This window comes from Giraffa tippelskirchi, chromosome 8 (assembly GCF_054371585.1).
Source record: "Giraffa tippelskirchi isolate mGirTip1 chromosome 8, T2T-mGirTip1v1.2.pri, whole genome shotgun sequence".
Lineage (NCBI taxonomy): Eukaryota > Metazoa > Chordata > Mammalia > Artiodactyla > Giraffidae > Giraffa > Giraffa tippelskirchi.
In genome coordinates this window covers 24,872,096-24,885,029 of record NC_137282.1, presented here as the reverse complement: position 1 = coordinate 24,885,029, position 12,934 = coordinate 24,872,096, and the positions used below count along the sequence as shown (strand labels likewise).

Below are 12,934 nucleotides of genomic sequence, written 5' to 3'. Positions count from 1 at the left end.
CTTAATACAAACTCCTGTTTAACATACAAGCCAGCCTTGTATATAAATATAAAAATTTACCAGTCCATGATTTAGAAAATTAATCCACCCTCTCCCCAAGTGGCAATAAAACTTTAGACTTTTAAATTCCCATAGACTAGACTATTGGCTTATTCTAAATAAGTATATCTTAGGCAATCTCCAAGCTATACAACAATCACTGAAGCATATTTTAACATTTATTCTGATTTCCAAAATGTCCTGATTTTATGCTATGAAAGAAAGTCTCATCGTGGTGAACACTATATACACTAGCATATACAGATAAACTATTATAATCAATTATACCACTTCCCACCCCTCTCAAACACAATTCCTTTATGCACATGCCCCCACTCTTCCATTTCTGCTGGAATGAAATATGAGAAAGAAATTATTCCCCACACCACTGTAAACAGAAAAACAATTTCCCCACAGTAGACTGCATTCTTTAACAACCGTTTGGATCAAGCCCTCTGAGCACCTCCTGGTGAAAATAATGAAGAGAAAAAAAAATTCAAGTTTCCTCTTTGAATCAGGAAGGGCAAGAATGAGAAAGGAGGCCGATAAGAAACTATGCAGGGCAATGCTGAAAGGAAACAAACCCTCAAATTCCTAATGCTGACTAGAAATTTGGAACATACCGCAGAAACAAACGATACACATGATCTATCCTTTCACAAGAAAGGCATTACTGACAACAGGGTTTCAAGTTCACTAATGCATGGTTATAGGCGCAGTTGCTAAAATTAAAATGTTTACAAGTATACTAGTTTCATACTAACTTCTATGAAGTGTATTTTACAAATCTTGCCTCAAAGTTCTCAAAATTTGATTATATTTCCAAAAGACAGTATTTTGATACATCTCATTTTGCAGTCAAAATTTATATACTTTTCTCACTAAATAAATCCCAAAGTAAATGCTAACCTGTCCCATTTTCAGTTCAGTTTATCAGCCGTCTGGTTTGGCTTCAGTTCTAGGCTAGCCTGACAAATGAAAATCCTAACAGCCTTCAAATGGGTCCTCAGTGGCAGAGAAACTTGGGAGGCTTTTCCAAAACACAACATGCCAAGCAATGACACTGTCCTCATAACTAGTACATCTACAAAGAATTTTAACTCTCCTAATGCCTCTTAAAATGAGCAAAGCTGTACTTAACGATACAAATGAGGAAAGCCAGGTTTCTGCAAGCTGAAGACCAGAAATTATTAATCAACCATTAAAACTACTTTTAAAGTTAATCAATAAAACTTTTAAATTTCCATGTTCAAGAAGAATATATACAGCATTAACAATCTGAGGGTTTCTTCCCTGAGATAAATTTTTCATTAAGGAATGCCTACAAAAGTATTATTGTGAAAAATAAGGGGAAAGTTTTTATCTTCATTTCCAGCACTTGAATTACTAAAAAGCCGCTTACCGTGGCATCTGAAGCCTCAGACCGCACATCTATGTTTAGCGATGTGCTCTCAGCTACAGAACCAGATCCCACAGCTGAATCTATAGTCCGAACATCCTCCTCCTCATTTTCTCTAGCCTGAAATATTTTAGTGGTATAAATCATACAACTATTAAAAAGGGCAATAAAATGTTACAAGGGATGGCACGATTTTTTTAAATATATTAACTCCTCTGGGGTGGCAATCAGAATGTCATCACCACAGGTACACACCGATGTACTACAAAAATCACTCAGTACATTATCTAAAAGGTTCAAAACTTACAAGAATTTTCTGGAGAAATTTCATATATGACTTTTCTTGTTCTTTAAGGTGATCTATTAGATGAGTGAGGCGCTCAACATTAGCAGATCTTTCATTTTTCTCTACAAGGTCTTCCCGCATGGAACTAGCTTTAGTAATATAGTCACGAATCTGAACAAGCCTGCTTACAATCTGCATGGGAAATATTTGGCCGGGGGAGGGGGGAAGGGGACACAAAAATAAACAGGATGTGAAAATGAGCATAATTTATTAAATAGCAACAACTTTATAGATTTTAATTTCAAATAACCAAAGATACTTTTGGTTTATTGCATGAAATCATACATGCAAAAGATCTGAACCAAATGTACAATTTAATCAAAACTTAATAGGCAATACTAACAACTCCAATTTCCACTAATTTCAAAATTAGTTTTAATTTACATTACTTGAAAACTTCACTGTATAAAACTGCATATTAAATTATTATTTATATAAGTTCTTCTAGTGTTTATATATTTCTTCATAAATTTTAAAAATTAAAATACTTTTAAAACAGCATTATCTTTTCAAATGAATTATATAACCATTTAAAGAAAGTTCTACAACAATCTACTAATCACATTACTCCAACTTCTCTTTACTAAAAATTAACAATACAGCATTTCACAGGTGGAACAGAAAGTCTTAATTTACCTGACTATGCCACTTCTACAATCATTTTTGTAAAAAGAAATTTACACAGTTTTGAATAAACCTGACAGATTAATGAGCAAAAGTTAAGGGAGGACTCTGCATACAAGGTAAGTCGCTTCAGTCGTGTCCAACTCTTTGGGACCCTATGGACTGTAGCCCGCCAGGCTCCTCTTGTCCTAGGTATTCTACAGGGAAGAACACTGGAGTGGGTTGCCATGTCCTCTTCCAGGCGATCTTTCCGACCCAGGGATCAAACCCTTGTCGTTTACGACTCCTGCATTGGCAGGTGGATTCTTCACCACTAGTGCCACCTGGGAAACCTGGAAAGTACTTTAAATCTACCTAACTGAAATTTCTATGTGTATAAGTATTTTTTAAAATCTTCATGCTTCTACTTTGAGGTTTATGAAAGCAAAGAGCGAAAGAAATATTATCACCTGGCTGCTCTCCATTGCAGGCTCTCCTCTTCCATCTTCCTCAGAGACTTGACAGTTTTGCAAAAGGTCATTACTTAAAGCAGAAGCAAACAACTCTTTACACTGTGCTGATCCAATCATTTCTCTCTTTTGAGGACTTACAGTGGCATCTTTGCTCTTATTAGTATTAATCTGCATAGGCAAAAAGTTGAAGGGCTTTCGGTTCTCACTAAGCTGACGTTTGTTGTTAGCAGCTGTTGCTCTACCTTGAGAATCACTTCCAATGCTTCTCTATACATGAAAGAAAAACCAAATCCCACAAACATTAATCTTTCAAAATTAAAAAAAAAAATCCAATGTTCTTAGTCAACTTCACCATCAGATATTGATTCAGGAGGTATATACAAAAGATCTGTCATAAGATTCAGAGCAGCTTCAGATCTACAAAATTCTTTTAGAAAAATACCAAATTCAATTATCACGTCCTATTCCTCATTCTGTCAGAGACAACTCAAATGATGACTATGAGCAAGATTAGTCTAAATAAAGTAGTAGGATTATGAACCATATTTATAACTCAGATTGCTAGTCATACTTGATCACAGAATATAACATAGGCTGTGGACCTAATGAATCAATGTTAATTAATACAAACATTAACATAAAGATGTGTCAACGTGAAGCACTGTCTGATAAATTATTCAACTTAGTGCCCGGCACACAGTAAGTGTTCAATAGTTGATACAAAGGTGACTAAATGATATATGATCATTACCGTCATCATACCAGACTGGAATCTATCTTTATGCATATTTAGAGAAACTTTATCAAGTACAGATGAGACAATAAAATGTGAAGAGTTCATTTTCATTTCTACTTGCTTTTAGTTCTAAACTTGACTTCAGTGATTATAAATACAAATAACAGTTTTATTCTAAAACTTGAGATAACAGCACATTCCACACTTAGCCAATGATAAATATTCTAAACTGGATCTTCTCTTTTGCTTAACAGCTATCTTACCCAGTTAGTAGCATGCAAATTTTAGTTTTAAAATGAAATCATTTAAGTCAGCCAAACACTGTAATAATAAAGTTCTGAAAAACCTGTCCCCAGCAAGTTTAGAAATAAGGACTTTGTTGCCTTCCAAAGAACACAGTACCATCACCACTGATTAACATTCTTTCCATATGCACAGAAACTAAGAAAAAGAAATAAACAGTTCAATTTCATTAAGACAAATGATTTATCCATGGCAAGTACTTTCCACAGTCATAACTTGATTTGTAAAATAATTTACAAACCTGATCTAAATCACTGAAGTTTATCCGCTGTTTGAGTTTTTCTAGTTCTGCCTGCTCAGGAACAGACATCTGAGTCATGTATCTACTATGTGGAAACGTCAGTGAAGTCTTTGTTCTTCGTCTTCCAACTCCTGGCGATGACTCCGGAGAAATATCATTAGTTACCCTTTTATCACTTTCTACACCAAATTTTCTCTTATTCTTTTCTGATGACCTATTTGCCTTCTTCTGCTGGCCACCCCATTCCTTTAAAAAAGTAAAGGTAAATGTTAATCTGGCCTCTATCAAATCAGGAAAATATTTTGGTATGCTTTAAACTTTTTGGTCTTAAAGTTAGAAATGACAAAACATTTTTCACATAAATACACAGTCTTAGAGACAATTACTTACTTGCATTAGCCCATTTTCCCTCTTACTACATGTAGCCTAAATTTTAAACTGTGCTAAAATTATTGTAATTATTCAGAAAATAACTACTTCCCTATCACGAATCATTAATACCCAACCTCTAACCCTAGCATCAGTTTAAATATTTTCAGAAGCATTTTTAAAATGGTTCCTTACTATTTATAAATTGATTAGTGAAATAAAATTATAGATACCTTCACAAGTCTCCTTTCAAGTCAACATGTATAGGTAGACAGATCAGGAATCAACCTGTGTTCTAAAGTAATTACTGTTACATGAAGAAATGCTCCACTGTGTGACCCTGGGCAATTTATTTAACTTTCATAAATCTGTTTCCTAATCTCTAAAATAGTGTCATCTTTAAAACACAATTTAAAATAACATATATAAAACATCCAGCACAGTGCCTAGTATGTAGTAAGCAATGGATGTTAACTATTATTATTTTCTATAGGGAACAACAATGTACTACATGATAAGGTATGATATGAAATGATAAAAAATATGGCAGAAAGCGAAGAACTAAAGAGCCTCTTGATGAAAGTGAAAGAGGAGAGTGAAAAAGTTGGATTAAAGTTCAACACTCAGAAAACTAAGATCATGGCATCTGGTCCCATTACTTCACGGCAAATAGATGGGGAAACAGGGGAAACAGTGACAGACTTTATTATTCTGGGCTCCAAAATCACTGCAGATGGTGACTGCCAACTGTGAAACTAAAAGACGCTTATTCCTTGGAAGAAAAGTTATGACCAACCTAGACAGCATATTAAAAAGCAGAGACATTACTTTGCCAACAAAGGTGCATCTACTCAAGGCTATGGTTTTTCCAGTAGTCATGTATGGATGTGAGAGTTGGACTATAAAAAGCTGAGCACAAAAGAATTGATGCTTTTGAACTGTGGTGTTGGAGAAGACTCTTGAGAGTCCCTTGAACAGCAAGGAGATCCAACCAATCCATCCTAAAGGACATCAGTCCTGAGTGTTCATTGGAAGGACTGATGCTGAAGCTGAAACTCCAATATTTTGGCCACCTGATGGGAAGAAATGATTCACTGGAAAAGACCCTGATGCTGGGAAAAATTGAAGGTGGGGAGAAAAGGAGACGACAGAGGATGAGATGATTGGATAGCATCACCGACTCAATGGACATGAGTTTGAGTAAACTCTGGGAGTTGGTGAGGGACAGGGAGTGGTGATGGCCTGGCATGCGGCAGTCCATGGGGTCGCAAAGAGTCCGACATGACTGAGCAACTGAACTGAACTGAACGTTTTACCAGAAAATATGTTTATTTACTTAGCTATACTCACATAACATAGCCAAAAGTCCTGTAAATTCCCACCTTATCCATATTGGAAGAATGTTTCAGTTTTACTTTACTAACACCTTTTGGGATATTTTTCTCTTTTGCAACAAAACTTTCTTCTCTACACACTGTCCCTCCAGCCCAATTCACATATGGGTGTTCCTGCCAACCTCCTGTTCTACTTACCCTACCCAATCTTGGCCACAGGTGACTGGAAAAGAGATGCATACCTATTACAAGTTAGGATAATCATACTTTAAAATTTCAAATTGGAACTAACAGATAACTAGTCAGTCTATAACAGCAGCCATAACTGAAAACTTTGGAATGAAGGGGCAGCCACAGTATATCACGTGGACCAGATGAGAGAGAAAACTGGTCTGTGAAAATAAAGCTGGGTTAAGTAGAGGCACTCAGAAGCAAAGAGTTAGCAAAGTGAAAAAGTAATTCTTGACAACGTTCTGGTTGCTTTTTCTAGTCCCTTCCTAAAACCCAGCTATATTCCTTTAACTTATTTTCCATAAAACATCTTTATATAATAAATCTCCTTTTCAGTTTAAGCTAACTCAGGTTGATATGTTACCTGCAAACAAAAATGTCTTCAACTAATAAACCAAATAGCTCAAGGTCATTTAATATACTGGCCAGCAAGAAAAACTGTGTCTACATAGTTTCAATGAGGATTACTTGGCTAAGTCAGGGGAAAGTTGCATTTCAACATCAGTAGCCAACAACACACCATCAATATTAAGATATCCTACCATATTGTTGAGTCGGTCATCAACACTCTCATTGCTCCAGGGTGGTAAATCCTGATCATTCACATCTTCTTCAAAAGGACCTCCTCCTGTGGCCATACTGGCTTTTACAATTAATCTTCTGCAAAACAAGTGAAGACTAACTGTTTAACACATAAAAACAAACTGTAATATTTAAATCATCCCATAAAGCTTAGCAACAGAAACGAGTATCAGAAAAGTTGATTTTATGAAATAAAAGAGGCACCGTCAACCACACACAAAATGATTTAGCTGCCACAGGCATAGTATGTTTAGCATGCATTAAGTAGCTGAAGTGATAGGGAGGGGAATGAAAAACCTTGGAATACCCACTCTGCCTGCAGGCTTGCATCCTTTAAGGTTACTCAATTTATTTGACACAATCCAAAAAGGTAAAGAGGTAGAAAAAAGTTACTGGATGGAAATGACATCACTTATAATAGCGACAAAAAAGTAAAATTAACTAGGAATAATATAATTTTGCCCTATGTAAAGACGCATTATTTTTAATGTTGTGCTTATTTCTGCTGTACAGCAAAGTGTTAACACATACAAGAAGCACTATTAAACTCTATAAAACAACGCAAGAGAAAATGTGAATAAGTGGAAAAACATACTATCTCCCTTGATGAGAAGACTAAACATTTTTTTCTGAATTTATAGACTTAATTAAATACCCACTGGGATTCTTCTCGGAATTTGACAGAACGATTCTAAAAACCACCTGGAAGAACAAACAAGTTAGAAAAAAATTACCTGAAAAATAAAAGCAAGAGTTGCTGTAGTGGTCAAGAGAGTAGAAAACTAATCCCAAGATATTCAACTACATTAAGTATCTATCTGGTTCAATCAGGACAACTCAAAAAGAAAATCCTCAAATACACCCAATTCAAAAAATTTAAGGACAAAAATTAACTATACTAACATCAACTTTGCTCACTATATGCCAAGCACTAATGCTAAACGTTTTATGTGTTTATCATTTAACCTTTGCAATCACTGAGTGGTAAAAGATTATTCAATTGATGGGACAATTTGCTAACAATGGTGGAAAAAAGTTTATTTAACGCTTTAACAGACTTCCTAAACTAGGATTCATCATCTTAAACACAAAACACAGAAAAATGATTTCAGTGACTATTTTCTCAGTTCTCCCAAGGATGGTACATACCCAGTACCATTTCAGACACACAGAAGAAGAATTAATTTATAGTAAACAACAGATGCCTTAGAGCATTAGAGCTTAATTCCCCCTCAGATGAAAAAGACTGCCTTACACCATAAACCAAGATACTATCCAGTAGATTAAAAATAGATGAATAAGATTAAAGAGTCAAATAAAAGGCAAGAAAAAAGAACAAGCTTTAAAAATAGAGATTTTACTAATTTGTAATGTGGAAATAAAAAGGAGTATGTTCAACCAATTTTACTCACGCACAAGTGAATCCTAAGTATGCTGAGAATAAATAGTAAATGACAAGCTGGGAAAAAAATCTGAAAGAAATATGAAGTATATAGTATCTTTACTATATTAAAAAATGCTTTCATAAAAGCAGTTGTTGGTTATGGGGTAGGAATGTGATTTTTGCTCTTTACCTTATATATTTTAGCAATATTTTACAACATTTTTTATACTAGAAATATATTTAAGAACTTTGCAAAGTAACTGATACTCATAAAGAGGTTATGTCCAGTGAACTGACTCATTTAAGTGAAATTTTTTACAACTATCTTTTTCTAAGATACACTGATGTAATTTGTAATATTAAAGAATAGGAGCTCAAAAAAATACATACGCAATAGAAGTGAAAACAATACCTAACATTACAAAAAGCAATTTATCTTAAAGTGAAGATTAGAAGAGAAATTACTAAAATATTTAAGTAAAAACTTTTACCAATTTTTTGGTAAAATAGAGTATGTTGCATTTTCTATCAGCAGAGTAATAATAAAGTAAGTTTACTTTAAGGTAAATTAAAAATATATTCAAAGAGATGTTTTATATTCATTTTTTTATTATGATGAATTTCTCCTAAAATGAGCTTTTCCTAAGGATCTAGTGATAAGTTAATGACTCTGAACACATGTTTCTGAAACAATTTAAAACATACATTAAAATTAGTCTGGGAAAAATACATCAACTATTTTTTAAAAATCATTTTTAAAGACCATTTACTAAATAAAGTCTACGAAGTTTATAAACAACTTTTTCTATTTGTGATTGACATAAGATGATACTGAGTATTTATAACTCGGTAATAATGATACCAAATGGTTGAGAAGGCATACTCCTATAGAAGTAAAATTATCAGCATGAAGCTAATGAAGTTATTGCCTGTGGATCAATTCTCAGTGTATTCAGCTGATTTCTCTATGGGAGTAGCTATCTCACCCTATAACAGGCAGAAAACAAAGGCAAGTCATTTCTTTCTTATGTCAACTTCTTTAACCTCTTCAAAGTCACCTTTAAAACTACTGATATCTACCCTCTAAATTTTATTGTGTAAACACATTAATATAATTTATATAGTTTTTGATTATGATTATTATTATAAACTATTATTTGCATAGAAAGACTTTTAATAATCAAAACACAAGGTGTGTAAGAGAAGAGGACCAATGCAAGGAAGATTTTTATGGTAGAATCAATATAGCTTAGCAACTATAATGAAGTGGGAGATGAGGCAGGGAGAAAGAAGTTGAAGGATGACCCCTGGGTTTCTAGCTTGAAAACAGGGTATGTGATGATACATTCAAAGTAATTTGAAAAGAAACACATTTCTGTTAATGAGAGAAAAAGATGAGCTCAGTTTTAGAGACGTTTGAGATATCTATTGTATACCCAATTAAATTTGTCTAGTGGGCAAACAACCATCTCTCAGAAGTGAAATCTAGGCTATAGAGATGTGCAACTCATCAATTCATAAAAGAATGTAAAGTGGAACAGAAGGCTCATGGAGAAGATAAAGAGTAAGAGAAGATTAAACCTTGAAGGACATAAGATATTTTAAAAAGAAAGGAAAAGAACACTCAGAAGGTACAGAAAGACAGGAGGGAAACCAAAACCAGAGAATGTGCTAGCAAGGGGGAGAAGTGTGCAAAGAAAGAGGGTATGATAAGAATGCCAAGAATTACTTTATCATATAAACAGACCAGTGAGAAGTGTACATCTGGATTTAGCAACAAGGAGGTTATTGACAATCTTGGTAAAAATCAATTCCATAACCGAAATGCATTTATTGATGGGGAAGATAAAAAATTAAAGGAAGTCATTAGGTGATTTTTTTCAAGAAATCATTCTGTGAAAGAAAGCAGGCAGAGAAGGTCAAGGAAAAAGATTCCTTAAAATAGAGGTATCTTAAAAAAAAAAAAATTGAGGTATCTTACATATGGTAACATACATGTTTCAATGCTACTCTCTCAAATCATCCCACCCTCTCCCTTCCCCCACTGTATCCAAGTCTGTGTCTCCTTTGCTGCCCTGCAAATAGGATCAAGAGTATCATCTTTCTAGATTCCATATGTACACATTAATATATGATATTTGTCTTTCTCTGTCTGACTTACTTCACTCTGTATAACAGACTCTAGGTTTGTCCACCTCAGCAGAAGTGCCTCAACTGCGTTCTGTATGACGCAGGGAACCCAAAGTTGGTGCTATGTGACAACCCAGAGGGGTGGGAAGGGACATATGTATACCAATGACCGATTCATACTGATGTATGGCAGAAACCGACACAACATTGTAAAGTAATTATTCTTCCAATTAAAAATAAAATTTAAAAAAATACTAATAAAACTGATAAATATATATAACCAGGGGGAAAAGAGGGAGGTATCTTGAGTACATTTAAAATTGGTCAGGATAGCGCTCATAGAGGGAGACAAAGATGCAAACAGTGTGTGGTCTCTGAAAAACTGGAACGACTGGAATCTAGGGCTTAAGAAACATGATTAGCATTAGATAGGCAAAAGAACACCTCTTTCACTGAAATGAAAGAAAGAAAGGACAGAATTGGATACAGGCTAGTTAGCAGAGTTGGTGGTAGGAAGTTGAAAGACTCTGTTAATTGCCGTGAAGTAAAACGGATTGCTCCTTAAATATGTGAGGTTAAGATGACAGTGTCTGAGAGGCTGGGGAAGAGTGACGGAGAGTGACTGTGAACAGCACTAAGGACTCACGACGAGAGCAGAGAACATTCACTGTTAGCACTAATATCACTAATCTGCAGTTTCCATTTTTTTCCCCAGGAGTGCTCATCAGCCTTGATATAAAGCAGTGGATTCCACTGAATCCATCCAAGGTTGGGATTTTGCCAGGCAGGTTTAATAGAAAAACAATGAGATGGAAAAGCTGAAGCCACTGGAAAATAATTAGCACAAGTGATGGATGATCATGCGTGAAGCAGAATGGAGATAAAATTCTTTTACTTCAAACAAGCACTTTCATCCACCCTATGACCTACTAAAGTAAGTTGAAACTATTATTTATCAGTTTCATTTTGCTATTTTTGACAGTCTTATTTGGTTTCCTCATCTTACAAGGATATGAAATGCAAAAATACCATGGCAATTTACAAGCTACTTTCAGTGACTGATCTTTCTGAAGAAAATCCTGTTGTAGGAGTCTTACTACAAGTATTACAGATACCTAAGTAGAATATCACAGTAGTAATTGCCATGAAAATACCCATGACTGACCAAAGTTAACTTTGAAATAAAAATACAAACAAATTTATCAAGAAAAGAAAAAATTATTTTTCCTAAAATCTTTAAAGTTCAGACATTATTTCTCAAATGGTATTAAATGACTCATAATTGTCTTTGGAAATATCTTACATCTCAACTGACAGCTGTAAACCAAGGTTTTAGAAATTCTCATCAAAATAAAGGATTTCCCTGGTGGCTCAGGGGTAAAGAATTCACCTGTCAATGCAAGAGATGCAGATTTGACCCCTGGGTTGGGAAGATTCCCTGGAGGAGGGCATGGCAACCCACTCCAATATCCTTGTCTGGAGAATCCCATGGATAGAGGAGCCTGGCGGGCTACAATCCATGGGGTAGAAAAGAGTCAGACACAACTAAGCACATCCAAATAAAATATTGTAGAAAGTGTGTGTGTATATATATATATATTTTAATATTTGCTTAGAGTCACAAAATAACCAGAGCTGGTATCTTATATTATCTGCACAAGTTTTCTAAAGGCTGAATTAGCTGGGCTATTTCTTTTACTAATTATATAAAGGAAATATCCAGTACACTCTTTTGAAAGCCTTAATATAGTACACAACCATACTAAGCACTTTTAATGGAAACTGAGAAGAAAACGCTTAAGTTTCTGGCATTATGTGTTGTTTAGTTTCATTTGAGGAATTTCTCAATTTCTTCTCTGTACCTAAAAAGCATACAGATCTTTCCCATGGTTCTTTGAGTTTGACACTTACTAAAAATTTCAGTAATTTTTTTTAGAATTTAAGGTATCTCTTTATAATTACCCTCTTTAAAAAAAACAAAAACTCTTTAGATATTGGGGGGAAGAAGTTGAATAGACTGCAATACAACACTCAATTTGAATTAACAAAAATTTGATTAGACCTCACTATGTACCAAGTACTGCACTGGGTCTATATTATGGTACAGTTACTCTGTGTAGGGAGAAGGCAATGGCACTCCACTCCAGTACTCTTGCCTGGAAAATCCCATGGACGGAGGAGCCTGGTAGGCTACGGTCCATGGGGTCGCCAAGAGTCGGACACGACTGAGCGACTTCACTTTCACTCTTCATTTTCATGCAGTGGAGAAGGAAATGGCAACCCACCCCAGTATTCTTGCCTGGAGAATCCCAGGGACAGCAGAGCCTGGTGGGCTGCTGTCTATGGGGTCACACAGAGTCGGACACAACTGAAGCGACTTAGACTTAGACTCTGTGTAGAATGTTTCCACACCAAGAAAATTTAATATATCCTCACTCTCTACAAAAGCAAATGAGAACCCTGAGGTCAACTAAATTCAGCTTGTTAAAACCTCTCCCTCTCTACAGTTTATATTTGAAATCTGTCACTTCCTTGTCATTGATTACATATACCTCCCTAGGCAAATCTATACGTCCTGCTATAACCAATTTCAATCTTCAATGCCATTCCATCCCATACTCTCTGCTGGTAACAGCTCTTCCTGTGATTCCTTTCCACTGGACCATTACAAACTCACTCTCTATACATCCTCTATCTATTCCCAAACATTCCTCCTACTTCTTTGGCTTCAATAAAATCCCAAACCACTCTGAAAGCACTATTT

General features: G+C 35.1%; 1 protein-coding gene across 50 annotated transcripts in view; it reads right to left on the bottom strand.

Moving 5' to 3' along the window:
* PCM1 (pericentriolar material 1) overlaps positions 1-12,934 on the bottom strand; it is an 83,166-nt gene that overhangs the window by 65,676 nt on the left and 4,556 nt on the right. For 21 of the 50 annotated variants that reach the window (XM_081521537.1, XM_081521539.1, XM_081521543.1 and 18 more), the window contains exons 3-7: positions 6,617-6,734; positions 4,141-4,386; positions 2,858-3,127; positions 1,746-1,916; positions 1,442-1,558 (exon numbers count right to left, since the gene is read on the bottom strand). In XM_081521537.1, the coding sequence (XP_081377663.1) occupies positions 1,442-1,558; positions 1,746-1,916; positions 2,858-3,127; positions 4,141-4,386; positions 6,617-6,712 (900 nt within the window). In that variant the 5' untranslated portion in view covers positions 6,713-6,734. Of the gene's footprint in view, positions 1-1,441; positions 1,559-1,745; positions 1,917-2,857; positions 3,128-4,136; positions 4,387-6,616; positions 6,735-12,934 lie in introns of all 50 variants that reach the window. The other 29 variants (XM_081521549.1, XM_081521552.1, XM_081521564.1 and 26 more) reach the window with 4 other exon arrangements.